At 37.0% G+C, this 18957-nt stretch overlaps 1 protein-coding gene across 1 annotated transcript in view; it reads left to right on the forward strand.

Moving 5' to 3' along the window:
- The window catches only part of LOC100659498 (olfactory receptor 9K2-like), a 29528-nt gene extending 19309 nt beyond the window's left edge, over positions 1-10219 (forward strand). Inside the window, exon 2 of the mRNA XM_003422842.3 lies at positions 9071-10219. Within this exon, the coding sequence (XP_003422890.2) occupies positions 9071-10054 (984 nt within the window). The 3' untranslated portion in view covers positions 10055-10219. The remainder of the gene's footprint in view (positions 1-9070) is intronic.
- Positions 10220-18957: the final 8738 nt, after the last annotated feature.

The raw sequence follows: 18957 nt of genomic DNA on the forward strand, positions 1-18957 counted from the left end.
ACACACAATGGAATACTATGCAACAATAAAAATCAATGATGAATCTGTGAAACATCTCACAACATGGATGAAAATGGAGGGCATTTTATTGAGTGAAATAAGTCTATCAGAAAAGGGCAAATACTTCATGAGACCACTATCATAAAAACTCATGGAAAGGTTTACAAAGAGAAAGAAACAATCTTTGATGGTTGCTAGTTAGGGAGGGGACGGATTGGTAGGGAAAAACACTAACTAGACAATAGATAAGTGGTAACTTTGGTGAAGGTTAAGACAGTACACAATACTGGGGAAGTCAGCACAACTTGACCAAGTCAAGGTCATGGAAGCTTCCTAGACACATACAAACTCCCTGAGGGACCGAATTACTGGGCTGAGGGCTGTGAGAACCGTGATTTTGGGGGACATCTAGCTCAATTGGCATAACATAGTTTATAAGGAAAACATTCCATATTCTACTTTGGTGAGTAGGGTCTGGGGTCTTAAAAGCCTGTGAGTGGCCATCTAAGATACCCCACTGGTCTCACCCCATCTGGAGCAAGGTATAATGAAGAAAACCAAAGACACAAGGGAAAGATTTGTCCAAAGGACTAATGGACCGCAATTACCACAGCCTCCACCAGACTGGGTCCAGCATAACTAGATGATGCTCAGCTACCACCACCAACTGCTCTGACAGGAATCATAAAAGGGGTCTCAGACAGAGCTGGAGAAAAATGTACAGCAAAATTCTAACTCACAAAAAAAGACAGAAACTGGAGAAGTCTAAGAGTATGGCCCCCAGACACCGTTTTAACTCAGTACTGAAGTCACTGCTGAAGTTCACCCTTCAGCCAAAGATTAGACAGGTGCATAAAACAAAAGCAATCTAAATGGGTACATCAGCTCAGGCACAAGGAGGAGAAAGCAGGAGGGGACAGGAAAGCTGGTAATGGGGAATTCAAGGTCAAAAGGGGGGAGTGTTGACACATCGTGGGCTTGGCAACCAGTGACAAAATATGTGTATTGTTTAATGACTCTTTAAACCTTTATCTAAATTCAATAAAAGAAAACAAATAAAAAAAGAAAACAAAAATCCTCACGTCTGTACCAATAAACAGCATCATGATGAATGGAGAAAAGATTGAAGTTGTCAAGGATTTCATTTTACTTGACACCACAATCAACCCCCATGGAAGCAGTAGTCCAGAAATCATAAGATGCATTGCATTGGGAAAATCTACTGCAAAAGACCTCTTGAAAGTGTTAAAAAGCAAAGATGTCACTTTCGGGACTAAGGTATGCCTGACTCAAGCCATGATATTTTCAATTGCCTTATACGTGTGTAAAACCTGGACAATGAATAAGGAAGACTGAAGAATTGACACTTTTGAATTATGGTGTTGGCAAAGAATATTGTATATACCATGACCTGCAAGAGGAGCCAGCCAATCAGTCTTGGAAGTTCCAAGTACAGCCAGGATACTCTTTAGAAGCAAGGATAGTGAAACTTCATCTGGTATACTTTGGACAGGTTATCGGAAGGGAACAGCCCCTGGAAAAGGACATCATGCTTGGCAAAGGGTCAGTGAAAAAGAAAACCCTCCAGGAGATTGATAGACACAGTGGCTGCAACAATGGGCTTAAGCCTAACAATGATTGTAAGGACCGGGAAGTGTTTCATTTTTTATACCACTATTCATCTCATATGAGTCAGAATTGACTTGATGGCAACAGGTTTAGTTTTGGGTTTTAGAGGGTCACTGTGAGCTGGAACTGACTCAACTGCACCTACAACAGCAAGCACCAGATTGTACTTTTAGGTCTTCAATCCATTTTGAATTTGTTTTTGTGGATGGTGTGAGGCATGGGTCCTGTTTTGTTTTTCTGCATGTGAAAATTCAATTTTCCCGACACCATTTATTGAAGAGATTCTTCTTTCGCATGAAATGGACTTAGCACCTTTGTCAAAAATTAGTTAACCGCAGATATGTGGGCTTATTTCTGGACTCTCAATTGTATTCCATTGGTCTATGTGTCTGTTGTTATATCAGTACCAGGCTGTTCTGTTACTGTACCTGCATAGTATGTTTTAAAATCAGGAAATGTGAGCCCACCTACTTTGTCCTTCTCTTTCAATATTGCTTCAGCTATTTGTGGCCTCTTGCCATTCTATAGGAAGTTGAGAATTCGTTTTTCTATTTCTGTGAAGAAGGCTGTTGGAATTTTGATCAGGATTGTGTTGAATCTATAGATCGCTTTGGGTGGTATTGACACCTTTTTTATTATTTTAAACATACAAATTCAACTTAATTTCACCATTGTCATTTAAAGCTTGATTTTATCAAACATAAAAAGACATTTTTAAAGAGTTCTCTATCACAGGAAATTAAACAGTAGTAACGTCCATAGCTTCATAGGCACAAGTTATACAAATTAAAATCAAATAATTGGCAATTTTTTCCACGTGGAAACTATACATCTAAATAAATGGTGGAAGGATCTCAATATTTCATTACTTATGGGTTAATTTGGTTATTTTCAGAATCTAAACAAAGACTCTGATATTCAAATTTCTTTTGCTGTAATTAATGATTAAATACCATTCTACCTATATTCTGAGTCAAGCTACTTGAACAAAATGTCTGATTTAGGAAGCTATTTAGCTTTAGAGTAAAAGTTTTTCTAACTACAGTTTCCACCTTCAAAGGAATTGACATTACGATGCTGATGAAATCTGCTAGTTCCACTTTGAACAATGTGCAATATTCTTTTGTGCTAATGTATTTAGCCAAATACGTTAATGAGAGGAAAATACCATAATCTCTTCTAATTCGTGATGTCAATTCCATGGAACGTAAACAGGTACAAATATGGATTATGCACAGATCAGTAGGGTATAATATTGTTTCCCTTATCTAAAAATTAGCCAATGCAATAAAACATATCAACTTTTATTTGATTTCATTTCAAGAAAACACATCTGAGAATTGCAAGTACATTATTTTTCTCATCTCATTCCTCAGTCATTGACAGAAATTTTATCAACCACCATGCTATCTACTTTGTGGATTGTAGTAGTAAATGAACAAAGATGGACTTCCTCAGAATTGGTAATGAACTGTGGTCCTGATTCTTCCCATTTTCCAGGTACAACCAAGTCTTTATCTGTATAAATCAGTAGATCAAATGAACAAGAAATTTCCAACAGTGAGAGAAATTTTACTGTAGCTGTGATCTGTCTGAACGGTCTGTTACGTTTTTCTTCTTTAATCCACTAATATAATGAATGATATTAATTTTTCACTATTAGGACATTTTTGCATTCCTGTGATAAATCCATCTTGATTATGAGATATTATCTTTTTATACACTGTTGTTGTTAGGTGCTGTTGAGTTGGTTCTAACTTATAGCAACACATGTACAACAATATGAACAACAGAATGAAACTCTTCCCAGTCCTGTGCTATCTTCATAATCCTTGCTATGCTTGAGCCCATTGATGCAGCCATTGTGTCAGTCCATCTCCTTGAGAGTCTTTCTCTTTTTCATTGGCTTTCTACTTTATCGAGCATGATGTCCTATCATACACTATGATATAATATTTTTTAATATTTTGTTAATGTTTTTGTATCTATGTTAATGACTGTTGCTGGCATTTTTACTTCTTATACAATTGTTGCTACTTTATATTTCTCAATACATCATATAAGTGACAGACAATGGGGTTATAGTCTATGAAAATTCAAGAATGTGTCAAGTTTGGGAAGTTTTCTAGATCCAATGGCCTGGAACATGTTCAGTTACTCCCTCCAATGTGGAAGTAGAATTCCCGGGCTGTTCATCCTCTTACATGAAGAGTTAGATGTTTTCCTGAATTTTGTAGCCAATATATAATACTTCTCAGTGTGCATGCCACCATGAACACCCAACTTTCCATGGGCCATGTAATGACAGTGTTCTTCAGCTGGTTCAGCTTCTTCAGGAAAAGAGGTATTGCTCCTTTGAACTCATGAATAAGAATATCTAGGGATGCTTTGAGTCTTTATGGACTATCAGATGTTCTTTGGAAACTATTGCAAACCCTGATTGGAAAATCACAGCACTGGCTTCTGAGGTTTCTAGAAAAGCAAATTTCCTGCAAGTTATCTTTTGATCAAAAGCTCCTAACTTGGGCCCTGTATTCTTTACTATGGATACAAATGACTGTGTTAAGGTGAACATATGGTATATAATCCTTCAAGCATACACTTGGGTTTGACAGAATTGTTATTAAGGGCAAATGGTATATATGATAACCGGCTGAAGTTTTATGAGTAATGATTTATATTCCAGTGTATCTGTACCTCAGCCTATACCTATGATCACGGAACATTCTGTATTCAGAGTTTCTGAAGAAAAAATTAAATGGAGCCCAGTTTATAGATGCTGCAGCGTTGAATATGGGCATCAGAAGGAAATGGACAGTATAGCTTACTATTCCAACTTTAGGCTGTTTCCTGTAATGAAAGTATCCTTAGCGCACATAATTTCAAGCTGTGTATCTTGGTCAGTTTGCCTGGAAGTACGACAGAGATGTTCACCTACAATGACGTTTGAGCAGTGGCTGATGATTTAACTGAATCACCAGAAACCTGGGAAGCAACAAGTTTGGAGGATTATTGAAAAAGTGGTTTCTTTACGGATGGACCTAAGTGGTTAGAAAAATGCGGAATATTAGTTTTCCATATGAATGCTTTGAAAATTACATTCTCAATAATCTGGTGAAGGCGATGACCTATTATCTTCTAGCCTCTTTCCCATTCACTTCACTTCCCATTCAATTAATTCATCAATGGAATGAACTACCAGCCAGTTAACAATTTTAAGGCAAATCTCATTGGAACTTTTCCATGAGGGGGAAGAGCAATTTGTGTGGACACTGCTCTAAATATATAGATATTGCCTTTTCTGTTCAAGTTGCTTCAGTTAATACTGCCTGATATGGAATAAACAAACGTTTTAATCACTGTCATGCTATATTACACTAATGCATTGTAGCAAGGTAGTTATTTTACAAGAATAGGAAGGCAATGCACTCATACCCATGAAATTCGATAGACTGTTCATGCAACTAATCAAAGAGAATCCGACGCGCTACGGGAGTGGCGTAATCACTCACTGGAGAATCAGTTCTTGGATCAAGTGTTGATGTCAACGTCTTGAAAGGCTGGGTCACTGTCATCCACATGTGATCTGTGTTCTGTATTAGAAACCAATGTATGAGGCTATTTCTCCCATAACCAGACTGCAAGTCTAAGTGCTAGGGGTAAAATTGGGAATGTCACTTTAAAATCTAGTAAACTCCTTGTACCTTTTTTTTTTTTTTCTGTCCATATGTCTTTGGATTCTGATAATTTCTATTCAAAAGAGGAATAGTTTTACAAAGGGACAATCAATTTCTAAAATACACTACAAATTGAGACTCTCTTCTGGACACTTGTGGGATTCTTCTTTTCATTGAACCAAGAGGTAAAATGGATGCTTTGTATTCTTTTGGGTGACAGATTCTGATTAGCCAAGGAAAGTGTTAATAAGGAAAGAAGGAGGAGTACAGCCGTAACCCAGGCAGTTTTTCAGAATGCCTTCTAGTACTGTCATGTCTGATGGTAAATCTTAATGAGCAGCTAGAGTACTTCATCAGAGACAAGAACACAAAGCTCAGATCCTCGTAAAAGAAGGTTTGAGTCACCCTACTAGGTACATTTCAAGGCATTAAGATTATTGCTGAGACCAAATGAATAGAAAATTTATTCTGAAGTACAATATTTCATATCTATTTCTTTTGCCAACCAAAACTTTGCTCTAATATTACATTTAAAATGCTTCTTTTTCAGTGAAGAAATCAAAATTGACAGATCTCTTTTGTCCTCCCAAAGGATCCACACAAACAGGGACCCATAAAACTCTTTGTATGCACTTTGACTTCTACTAGACTCTATTGTTGTTATGTTTTAGTCTAAAGCCTCTGTGGTCCTCATGGAGCCTAGGTCTAGATGTCTTTATAACTGACTTAAACTTCCTTCTCTCCCAGAAGATGAGGGAAACCTCAATGCTGCAATTATTTGAAAATGTTGCACTGCTATGTCCAATCAAATCCATTGTGGATAACTGCTGCAGATATTTTGGCAGACTGTCAGCATTACCTTTGGCTCAGCGCCTCTACTTTTCTTACATATTCATGGCAATCTTTGTTTCTTCTTTGAAAGAATATAAGCATCCAGAAATGGAGGCGAGAGAATATCCTGCCGATTGATTCCTCAGGTTTACTTTGCATGGCTACAGAATACAATTTCTGGAATTACTTCAGTATGGCAGAGCATAATAACTTCATCTCTCTTCTAAAAAGACCTATAGCATTTTCATGGAACAGACTATTAAAGGAAAGGCCAATAATTTAAATAGAGCAACAAGGAAAACAAATTCCAGTCCTATATGGGAGGAATATAAAACTGGGAAAATGAACATGTATTTGGGGATTTTTTTGCAGTTCATTTTATCTCAAAGAGTTGATTTTCAGCACTTGAGGTTGTGGCACAGTCACTGATTATGTTTACCATTCCCAGAGTGAAAACAATAACAAGAGGAAAACATTGGAATTCTTCACTTTTAACTGGATCTGACAAATTACCAGAGGATACAAGGTAAAAGTAACTTTTAAAACACGTGCGGTTTTGACAAATATTAAGTCATAAATGGACTGCTTGCTTGTTGGCTGCTGTAGGAAGTGTTATCTTTTTAATGTGTGAGTGTTTTCAGTCATAAACCTATTAAAGTTTGCTTAGTTTATTAGGAGTAAATCTTAAAATAATTTGTATTTTTGCTCCTAAGGTTAATAAATAAAATGTCTTATTAAAAATAATATTTCATGACTATTACAGGCTGTGTTTTCACTGCTTAACTACCTCACAACTCTCCAGAAGCTAAGTATCACGTAATTAAAATTTTGTTCACAATAAATTATTTGCATATTTAATTTTTCATGGGGCTGGTAAATATTTTATTTTCAACATTAATATATTCTTGAATAACATTAACATAAAATGTCATTTTTCTCTGCCATCTTCTCCCTTAGGCAAAATATTGTACTTCAGTTTTTTTCTTTTTAAGCTTGTTACAATTTCTTTGATTCATTCTTTCAGCTTCAAATGGTTAATCTAAAAGCACCTTTATATATTATTAATATAAACCTCATTAGCACCAATTATTTTGGTGTGAATTGTGAGATTGAGAAGGTAAGGTATAATAAAAAATAAAAAGAATAACTCACATTTGTTGAGTACTTTCTCTGCCAAAAATGATGCTAACTGATTTACATACATTATCTCTTTTTATATCCAAGAAACCTTTGAGGTTTATATTATTTTTATCCCCACTTTGTATATGAGGATGACATAGCATGAGTAACTGGTCCAGGGTCCCAGTCAGAAAGTGAGAGAAGCAAACTGAGACTTAGGTCTGTTTTCACTGAACCCAGTACTAACCCTGGAACTATTACAGAGCCTTCAAGTTTTTCTATGAATCTTCATGCTCAGTTATCATTCCATATTACCTGTATAATAAATATGTACTAATTAATTACAATTGTCAGACACAGAACCTTATGCCGATGCTGACAATATACAGAAACCAAGCTGAATTTTGATCTTAAGAAAATTATTGCCTAGGGAGGAAAACATTGCAATTCTTCACTTTTAACTGAATCTAAGAAGTTATAAGAGGATACAAGGTAAAAGTACCTTTTAAAATAATAGGTCATAAATGGACTACTTGTTTTTGTATTGAAAGAGTATTGAAATACTCTGATGACAGCTATAACCTTGAAAGCATGATGGATACAAAGATGTTTTGGTGCAGACTGGAGAATTAGGTAGTTTATTCTGAAGATGTGAAACTTCAACTCACCTCTATAGTAAGTCAGGTAAGGACACTAGAAGTGCCCCTTATCAAAATGTGGTGTAGTATGGTAATAAAGAGCTGGATTCTGGAGGTTTCCTGGCTTCAGATCCTGCTTCTGACGTTAGCAGTTGACATTCAACAGTCTTCTTCATATATTTGTGCCTCAGTTTTCTCATCTGTACACTAGAGAACATCATAGGACCTCTCTCATATTATTATTGTATAGATTCTGTAAGTTACTTAGAAAAAGGTCTGGCATATAATAAATACTGCATAAATGTTTGGCATTATAATTATTGCTTAGAGAAAATTATGCATATAAAGGCCTGAGGTGAGAGAAAGGGTAGGCCATATTGTTAATACAAGGAGTTCAAAGTCTAATTGAGCTGTGTGGTGAATGAATTAATGATGCTCATGAAAGGTATATTGAAGATAAACAAATATGCTTTCAAGGATTTCCTCATGTGTATCTTTTTGTTCTGTGTCCATTTCTAAAGTATGTCCTCTAGCTAGACTGTGTATAGTCTTCTTCTCCAAGAACTATGAGCTTTGGGCTCAAGAAATGCAGAAAATTTTTGTTTATGCTAGGGCTTTTTGAGTCCATCTAGAAGAGAGGTCCTGGTAAGGGCAGGAAAATTATTTTTGTGTTTTGATGTGCACAGCTTTTCTCCTAGAGGGTATATACTACCTGTGACCCACAAAAGGTAATTGCATCTCCTAGGTGATTTTTCAATTTGTTCACATTCTTTATATTCATTGGTACTGAATTATTCCTCACTTTGGCCAATGAAGCCCCCTCTATCTCCAAACTGAGACTATATAAGTTGTTTAGAAAATATCAGTTATTTTTCTCACTTTCAACAACTGTTTCATGATATTGAAGTTATTGTGTAAATCATGGGTGTAAAATACGTAGAGAAGTGGTACTTGTAAATGTGAAATGCATTGCGGTGGAAAGACTGCACTCGAACAGAGACAAAAGAGTTAATTCCACCAATTGCTGGAATCAGGAAATGAAACTAACCTTTGAATTCATTATCAGTTGTAACTGGCTTCCATTTATGTCACAGTATCTCTGTTTTAAGGCTAAAATTAAGAATTATTACAAAGTAGCTTTAAATTCTAACACTAAAGAATTAAATGTAACACTAGGGTCAAATCAAAGCATTCCTTCCTTTATTTTGCCTGGTGCCTCTCAGCACCAGGGAAAGGAGGAATCATTCGGAAGTGACTGACTTCATTCTTGTTGGCTTCAGAGTCAGCCCAGACCTGCGTATTCTCCTTTGCCTGCTATTTCTGCTCGTATATGCTGTAATTCTTCTAGGGAATGTTGGGATGATGGCCATTATCATGACTGATCCCCGGCTGAACACACCAATGTATTTCTTCCTAGGCAACCTCTCCTTCATTGATCTCTTCTACTCATCTGTGATTGCACCCAAGGCTCTGATCAACTTCTGGTCTGAGAGAAAGTCCATCTCCTTTGCAGGCTGTGTGACTCAGTTCTTTCTCTTTGCCCTCTTTATTGTGACTGAGGGATTTCTCCTGGCAGCCATCGCTTATGACCGCTTCATTGCCATCTGCAATCCACTCCTCTGCTCTATTCAGATGTCAATGGGTCTCTGCACTCAGTTGGTGGCTGGTTCCTATTTCTGTGGCTGCATCAGTTCAGTTCTTCAGACCAGCATGACATTCACCTTATCCTTTTGTGCTTCTCTGGCCATTGACCATTTCTACTGTGATATTCGCCTACTTCAGAGGATTTCATGTTCTGATCTCTTTATCTGTAAAGTTGTGTCTTTTTCTGTTTGTACCATCAACATCTTGCCTACCATCATAGTCATTATTGTTTCTTACATGTTTATTGTGGCTTCAGTTCTCAAGATACGCTCCACCGAGGGACTTAAGAAAGCCTTCTCCACTTATAGCTCCCACCTGGGAGTCGTGAGTGTGCTGTATGGTGCTGTCTTTTTTATGTATCTCACTCCTGATGGATCTCCTGAAATGAGTAAAGTAGTCTCCTTATGTTACACCCTAGTCACCCCCATGTTGAATCCTTTGATTTACTCTCTGAGAAACAAAGATGTCAAAGAGGCTGTAAAAAATTTTCTAGAGAAGAAAAATACCATGCTTTGATTATAGTTTATCTTCTACCAATTGCATTGTTGATTTTATTTTATCTATTTTTTTAACTTTTTATCTTTTTTAAAATTGAAATTTAGGTGAAGGTTTACAGAACAAACTAGTTTCTTATGAAACAGCTTGTACACAAATTGTTGTATGACATTGGTTAACAACCCCAAGACATGACAGCTCTCTCCCTTCTCAACCCTGGGTTCCCTATTACCAGCTTTCCTGATCCCTCCTGGGTTCAATCTTTGGCTGAAGGGTGAACCTCAGGAGTGACCTCATTACTGAGTTGAAAGTGTATCAGGGTCCATACTCTCAGGGTTTCTCCAGGCTCTTTCAGGCCAGCAAGTCTGGTCTTTCTTTATGAGTTAGAATTTTGTTCTACATTTTTCTCCAGCTCTGTCCAGGACACTGTTGTGATCCCTGTCAGAGCAGTTGGTGGTGGTAGCCAGGCACTATCTAGTTGTACTGGACTCAGTCTGGTGGAAGCCGTGGTAAATGTGGTCCATTAGTCCTTTGGACTAATCTTTCTCTTGTGTCTTTAGTTTTCTTCATTCTTCCTTGCTCCCAAAGGGGTGAGACCAATGGAGTATCCTAGACGGCCATTGACAGGCTTTTAAGACCCCAGACGCTACTCACCAAAGTAGAACGTAAAACATATTCTTTATAAACTATGTTGTGCCAATTGAGCTAGATATTCCTGAAGTCCATCATCCCCACAGCCCTCAACCCAGCAATTCAGTCCCACAGGGCATTTGGATGTGCCTATGGAGCTACCATGGCCGTGCTTGTACAGGTTGTGGTTGCTTCCTAGTATTGTGTGCTGTCTTAACCTTTGCCAAAGTTACCACTTATCTATTGCCTGTTAAGTGTTTTCCCAACTCTACCCCTCCCATCCCTCATAATCATCAAAGATTGTTTCTTTTTGTAAGTAAACCTTTTTGTGAGTTTTTACAGTTGTGGTCTGATACAATGTTTGTTCTTTTGTAATTGACTTACTTCACTCAGCATAATGGCCTCTAGTTTCATCTATGTTATGAAATGCTTCACAGATTCATCGTTGTTCTTTATCATTGCGTAATACTCCATTGTGTGTGTGTACCACAGTTGTTTATCCATTCATCTGTTGGTGGGCATCTAGGTTGTTTCCATCTTTTTGCTGTTGGGAACAATGCTGCAATGAACATGGGTGTGCATACGTCTATTCGTGTGACGACTCTTTTTTCTAAAGGTTATATTCCTAGGAGTGGAATTGCTGGATCATATGGTTATTTCTACTCTGTCCTATAGGGTCGCTATGAGTCAGAATGGACTAGACGGCACTGGGTTTGGGTTACGGTATTTCTATTTCTAGCTTTAAGGAAGCGCCATATCGTTTTCCAAAATGGTTGCATCATTTTGCATTCCCACCGGCAGTGCATAAGAGTCCCTGCTGCCTCTCCAACATTTGTTATTTTCTGTTTTATTGGTTCATGCCAGTAATGCCAGGGTGAGATGGTATCTCATTGTGGTTTTGATTTGCATTCCTCTGATGGCTAGAGATAGTGAGCATTTCCTCACATGTTTGTTGGCCACTCGAATGTCTTCTTTGGTGAAGTGTCTGTTCATTTCTTTGCCCATTTTTTAGTTGGATTATTTTTTTGCTGTAGAGGTGTTGGATTTTCCCGTAGATTTTAGAGATTAGACTTTTGTCTGATTAGTATTAAGCAAAAATTTTTTCCCAGTCTGTAGGTTCTCTCTTTACTCTTTTGGTGAATTCTTTTCATGAGCGTATATTTAGTTTTTAGAAGATCCAGTTATCTAGCTTATTCTGTGGCACTTGTGTGTTGTTGGTTGTGGTTTATATCCTGTTAATGCCATGTATTAGGGCCTCTAACATTGATCCTATTTTTTCTTCTATGAACTTCATAGTTTTTGGCTTTATATTTGATCCACTTTGAATTAGTTTTTGTATATGATATGAGGTATGGGTCCTGTTTTGTTTTTTTGCTGGTGGACACCCAGTTTTGCCAGCACCGTTTGTTAAAAAGACTATCTTTTCCTCATTTGATGGACTTTGGGCCCTTGGCCAAAATCAGGTGACTATAGGTAGATGGATTTACATTTGGATTCTCAATTCTGTTCCATTGGCTGATGTATCTGTCAATTGTACTAGTACAAGGCTGTTTTGACTACCATAGCTATATAGCAGGTTCTGAGGTCAGGTAGTACGAATCCTCCTACTTTATTCTTCTTCTTTAATAGTGCTTTACTTATCCAGGGATTCTTTCCTTTCCATATAAAGTTAATAAGTTTTTCCATCTCTTTAAAGACTGTTGTTGGTATTTGGATCGGTATTGCTTGCATTTGTAAATCGCTTTGGGTAGAATTGTCATTTTCACAAAGTTGAGTCTACCTATCCATAAGCATGGTATATTTTTCCATTCAAGTAGATCTCTTTTGGTTTCTTGTAGTAGTGTTTTGTATTTTTCTTTGCATAGGTCTTTTTCATCCCTGGCTAGATTTTTTCTCAAGTATTTTATTTTTTTAGGGGCTATTATAAATGTTATTTTTTTCTAATTTCCTTTTAATCGTTTTTTTTTTTTTTTTTGGTGTATAGGAATCCAACTGATTTTTAAATGTTTATCTTGTATCCTGCTTCTCTGCTGAATCTTTCTATTAGTTCCAGTAGTTTTCTCATGGATTTTTTTGGGTTTTCTATGTATAGTATCATATCATCTGCAAATAGGGACAGTTTAACTTCTTCATTACCACTTTGGTTGCACTTTATTTCTGTTTCTTGCCTTAATGCTCTAGCTGGGTCTTCCAACACAATGTTAAATAGGAGTGGTGATGAAGGGCATGCTTATCTTGTTCCTATTCTCAAGGGGAAAGTTTTCCACTTCTCTCCATTAGGAATGATGTTGGCCATTGGCTTTGAATATATGCCCTTTATTATGTTAAGAAATTTTCCTTCTATACATATTTTATTGAGAGTTTTTGTCAGGAATGAGTGTTGGACTTTGTCGAATAGCTTTTCTGCATCATTGAGATGATCATATGATTATTTTCTTTCCTTTTATTTATGTGGTGAGTTACACTGATTGATTTTCTAATGTTGAACCATCCTCGCATACCTGGTATGAATCCTGCTTGGTCATGGTGTATTATTTTTTTGGTATGATGCTGAATTCTATTGGCTAGAACTTTGTTGAGAATTTTTGCATCTATATTCATGAGAGATATTGGTTTGTAATTTTCTTTTAAAAAAAAAAGTTTTTTTTTTTTTTTTTTCTTGCCTGGTTTTGGTATCAGGGTTATGCTGGCTTCATAGATTGAATTCAGAAGTATCACTTCCTTTTCTACGTTCTGAAATAGTTTGAGTAGTACTGGTGTAAGCTCTTCTCTGAATGTTTAGTAGAATTCTCAGCAAAGCCATCTGGGCCAGAGCTTTATTTTTTTGGCGGGGGGGGGGGTAGAGTTTTTTGATTACCTTTTCAATCCCTTCTCTTGTTATGGGTCTGTTCCGATTTTCAATGTCATTTTGTGTTAGTTTGAGTAGGTAGAGTACCTCTAGAAATTTGTCCATTTCATCTAGGTTTTCAAATTTATTAGAGTATAGTTTTTCATAAAACTCTGTTATGACCCTTTTTTATTTCAGTTGGGTCTGTAGTAATGCCCCCTATTTTATTTCTTATTTGGGTTATTTGCATCCTTTACTGTTTCTCGTTTGTCAATTTGTCCAGTGCCTTGTCGATTTTGTTGATCTTTTCAAAGAACCAACTTTTGGTTCGTTGATTCTAATATATATATATTTTTAATTCTGTGCTGCATTTTATTTATTTCTGCTCTGATCTTTATTATTTTCTTTCTTCTGGTGGCTGTGGACTTTTTTGTCTGTTCTCTTTCTATTCATTCAAATTGTGTAGCTACTGTTTTGATTTTGTCCCTTTCTTTTTCTTTTAATGTGTGCATCGATTGCTCTAAATTACCTCTGATGACTGCTTTTGCTGTGTCCCAAATGTTTTGGTATGATGTATTTTCATTTTCTTTTGATTCTAAGAATTTTGTAATTCCATCTCTGTTTTCTTCTATTACCCAGTTGTTTTTAAATGGGATGTTATTCAGTTACCATGTAATTGACTTTTTTTCCTTGCTCTTCCTGTTGTTAATTTCTACCTTGATGGCATTGTCGTCAGAGAAAATACTTTGTATTATCTCAGTGTTTTGGATTTTGTTGATGGTTGCTTTGTGGCCTAAGATGTGGTTTACTCTGGAAAACGTTCCATGTGCCTTGGGAAAGAATGTGTATTTTGAAGCTATTGAGCGGAGTGTTCTGTATATGTCTGAGTTCAAGTTGCCTGATTGTGGCCTTTAGATCTTCTGTATCTTTGTTGAGTTTCTTTCCAGATGCTCTGTCCTTTACCAAGAGTGGTTTGTTGAAGCCTTCTACTGTTATAGTGAAACTGGCAGTTTCTCTTTTCAGTGCTGTTAGAGTTTGCTTTATGTATTTTGAAGCCCTGTCATTGGGTGTGTAGATGTTTATTATGGTTAAGCCTTCATAATAGAGCATCCCTTTAATGATTATATAGTGTCCCACCTTGTGTTTTATGGTGGATTTTGTTTTAAAGTCTATTTTATCTGAGATTAGTATTGCCACTCTTACTGTTTTTTGGTAGCTGCTTCTTGATAATGTTTTTTACATCCTTTGATTTTTAATAAATTTATATCTTTGTTTCTAAGGTGTGTCTCTTGTGGAGAGCATATTGATGAATCTTGTTTTTTTAATCCATTCTGTCATCCTCTGTCTCTTTATGGGTGTGTTTTGGCCATTTACGTTTGGTATAATTATTGATAGGTGTGTTTATTGCTGTTATTTTATAGTGCTTTTTTTTTTTGTGGTGCTGACAATTTCTTTGTTTCTCCTACTCTCCTGTGCTAATTTACTTTTGTTTGTGGGTTTTTTTAAATTTGTTTTGTTTTTGTGTTTATTAAGACTTTATGTTTTTCTTCTTTATTTCGATGAGTATATTCGTTAACTTTCTTTGTGGTTACCTTGAAATTTACCCTTATCTTCCCAGGTTTGAACCAGTCTATTATTACTTGGTATCACCGTCCTTCCTCTCTGCTAGAAAATTCTATATCCACACTCTTTATTTCCTCTTTTATTGTTCTGAAATTGTTGTCATTTACAGATTAACCTCTCCGGTTCCCTGTTGCAAATGTTTTCGTTTTGAATAGCCCTTGAGAGTTCATTTCCTAGGTTGGTTGATATCTGACTGGTGCAATCTTGTGTCTTAGATTCAGGCTGTGGTCTGATGTTCTTTGCTCTCAGATCAAAGGACTTCCTTAATAATTCTTGTAAGTTTGGTTTAGTTTTTACATATTCTCTCAATTTCTGTATCTGGAATTTTCCCAATTTCACCATCATGTTTGAACGAGAATTTTCAGTATATATTTTTATTGGTTGGCAATTTTATTTTTTCAAGGTTTTATATGTCATCCCATTGCCTTCTTGCCTGCATTGTTTCTACAGAATAATCAGAGCTTAGTCTTATTGTTTCCCCTCTGTATGTGATTTTTTTTTTTTTTTTTTAGCTGCTCTCAGAATGTATTGTCTTTGGTTTTAGACAGTGTGATTATGATGTGTCTTGGTGATTTTCCTTTGGGGTCTATCCTATATGGGATTCATTGAGCTTCATGGATGGTCAGCTTTTCATCTTTCATGGTATTGGGGAAGTTTTCTGTCAGCAATTCTTCAATGAACCTCTGTGTTTTACATTTTGTTTGCCTGTTATGGAACGCCAATCACTTGCAAATTTTTGGTTTTGATTATATCATTGTCAGGGTTTCTTCATTTTTCTTCATTCTTTTTTCAGGTTTTTACTCAAAAATGGTATCCAAGTATTTGTGTCCTATTTTGCTGATCCTGTCTTTCATTGTTTCACACCTCCTCCTTAGATCTTCTATGTCATTATTCATTTCTGAAATCTTGTTATCTTTTGGATTTCCAATTGTTGTTTTTGTAAGATTTCCAGTTGTGAATTAATTTTGACATTTTGTTCTTCTCTTATTTTCCCAAATTCTTTCATCTTTTTTCTGTATTTTACATGAATTTTCTGCATTTTCCATGCATTTGTCTATTTTTTCCTCATTTTTGTCTGCTTTTTCCTTCAACTCCTGGACTGCTCTGACTATTAGAGATTTGAATTCCCTATCAGGTAGTTCCAGTGCCTTTTCTTCTAATGGAAAGTCATCTGGTGCTTTTCTTTTTTCTTTCTTTCTTTTTTTTTTTTTGGATGTCTACTGGAACCATCCAGTCCTTTTTTTTTTTTTTATGTGCTTTGATATTGTCACCTGCCTTGGTGACATTGAGTAGTTATTTTTTTTTATATTGATTATACATTTTTTGTTTTGTCCTGCTTTTTTGTTTTATTTGGTTATGTCTGAGCAGATGGATTATGCATTCTTTCTTGTTTGCTCACCTGTGTACACGATACTTTTCACCTCCTTGTGCAATGGGCAGGGCAAGTCGCTCAGCTATGGTGCAGCATGACAGGTCCAGCTGAAAGGGAGGTGCTTGGATGGGTTGTTTGTGCCATGTACTGGGGCCAACAGGGTGTGCTGGGGTAAGTGCAGGGCAAGTTCCAGTACACCATGCCTGTTCTGCTTGGGACTGCAATGTTCATAACACAGTGCAGATAGACAGGAGAGAGGAAGAGAGGGGAGTTAGATGTGTAGAGCTCTGTTGGGTACGAGAAAGAAAAGAGAGAGAGAAACAGGAACCAAAAAAAGAAAAGTGCTCAGGGAGGCTGTCATTGGAGTGGAGACACAAGAAATGAGAAAAGAAGAAAAACAAAAAGGAAATAAGAAAAACAAATGTTCCCAGGGATTCCACTGGTGCTGCTGCAAAGACTGGGAAAGTGGCTCCCAAGCCACCCTGTACACCCTGGCTAGAATGGATAGAGATGATACACAGCACCAGGTATTCAAGAGACAGTAAAAGAAGGTAAGTAGAAAAGGACGAGAAACCGAGAAATGAAGAAAAATAAAAATGAAAGAGAAAACAAACAAACCAAAGAGAAAGAGGGAAAAAAGAAGTTCCCAGGGATCCCACCAGGGTGGTGGCACAGACTGGGGAAACAGTTCCCCAGCCAAGCAACGAGATTCACAGCCTGTCAAAAAGAAGCAAAGATGGCACATGGAGTGAGGACTTTGATAGAAAGGAGGGAAAGGAGGTGAGAGGCAGCAAAGAAACCAAAAGAAGCTGAAAAAAGCAACACCAGCAGCAAAGAAATGGCACTGAAGGAGACTGCTGGTGTGGACCCAGTGAATCCATACAGCATAGAGCTGGTGGTTCCTGCGCCACGGTTGGGGCCTGCTGGAAAGTGGCAGATTGGCCCTCTGGGAAGTTGTTACTTGGCCTGCTGGAAAGCGACAGAGGCCAAGAAGGGGAAGGAAGGATGGGGTGTGGGAAAGCCTGTATCATTGGTTACTGTGTGCTCTGTCTTCTGCTGGGAGCTCTGTGACTCTGCTTCCCCATATTCTCTGTATGCTGATCTCTGACAGGAGTCCAAGATGGTGAATCCATGCTGCGTTAGCCGATAGGGGACCTCTACTCTTATCTTTCCTCACTCTGTGTTCTCTGTCAGTTTTGTCTTATTCTATTCGGTGCTTGGTTGAGTTCTTTGTCTCTCCGTTTGATGTTTAGAGTCCCAGGACTGATGTTTGTCTCTGTTTTACTTAGCTTTTTGAGACTTTGCTGTGTTGAGACAGCGTGGTGCTTCTATCTCTTTTAGATTTACCACTTCTTTTCATTTGTAGGCTTGACAAACAGGAAAGCTTTCACCATAATGATCAGTTAATTATAAATTTGGAGAATGTCATGAAATTCTTCTGTTAAAATGTTTGGGTAAAAGTCTTTGTAAATGTTGTCTGGGAAAGATCTAAACTGTTTCATTATTCTGAATTTGAAGCCTGAATTTGACAAAAAGTTGACAGAAGAGACATAAGATATGAGCACAAGCCATTAGAAAGTGTTACAGTCTCAGGCCAGAGTGAAAATGAACAGAGTAGTAAAAACGGTAATTTGGAATTCCAACTTATTCAGAAATAGACTTTGTTAAAATCTTATCAAAAGCATAGAAAAGAGGATGTTTTGTCATCCCCTGCTTAGGAGACGATAGGATTGTCCAATTCAAAAGGGCCAATACCGTTCCATTTTAGCTCACTAATGCCTAGGATATCGATCTTTATGCATTCCATCTCTTTTTTGATGATTTCTAATTTTCCTAGATTCATACTTTGTACATTCCGAGTTCTGATTATTAATGGATGTTTGCAAATGTTTCTTCTCATTTTGAATTGTGGTACATCAGCTAATGAAGGTCCTGAAAGCTTGACTCAATCTGTGTCATTAAGATCGACTCTACTTTGAGGAGGCAGCTCTTCCCCAGACGTATTTTGAGTGCCTTCCAACTTGAGGGGCTCATCTTCTGGCACTGTATCGGACAATGTTCCACTGCTATTCATAAGGTTTTCACTGGCTAAGTTTTTCACAAGTAGACTGACAGGTCTTTCTTCCTAGTCTGTCTTAGTCTGGAACTTCTGCTGAAACATCTCCACAATGGGTGACTCTGCTGGTATTTGAATACTGGTGGCATAGATTCCAGCATCACAGCAACATGCAAGCCACCACAGTAAGACAAACTGATAGATGTGTGGGAATGTTGGCAAGCCAGATTTTTTACTTTAAATTAATATTACTCTCCTCTTACATTGTACGCTTTCTCTTATAGTCATGCACCTTCCCTGATGTCTTAAAGTGTGAAAAATGAACATAAGACAATCCCAAATACTGCATATTTTTTCAAATATATTATGTAATGGCCAATTTATATTATATGTAAAAAGAGATTAAGGTACATATT

Source organism: Loxodonta africana, chromosome 22, assembly GCF_030014295.1.
Source record: "Loxodonta africana isolate mLoxAfr1 chromosome 22, mLoxAfr1.hap2, whole genome shotgun sequence".
Classification (NCBI taxonomy): domain Eukaryota; kingdom Metazoa; phylum Chordata; class Mammalia; order Proboscidea; family Elephantidae; genus Loxodonta; species Loxodonta africana.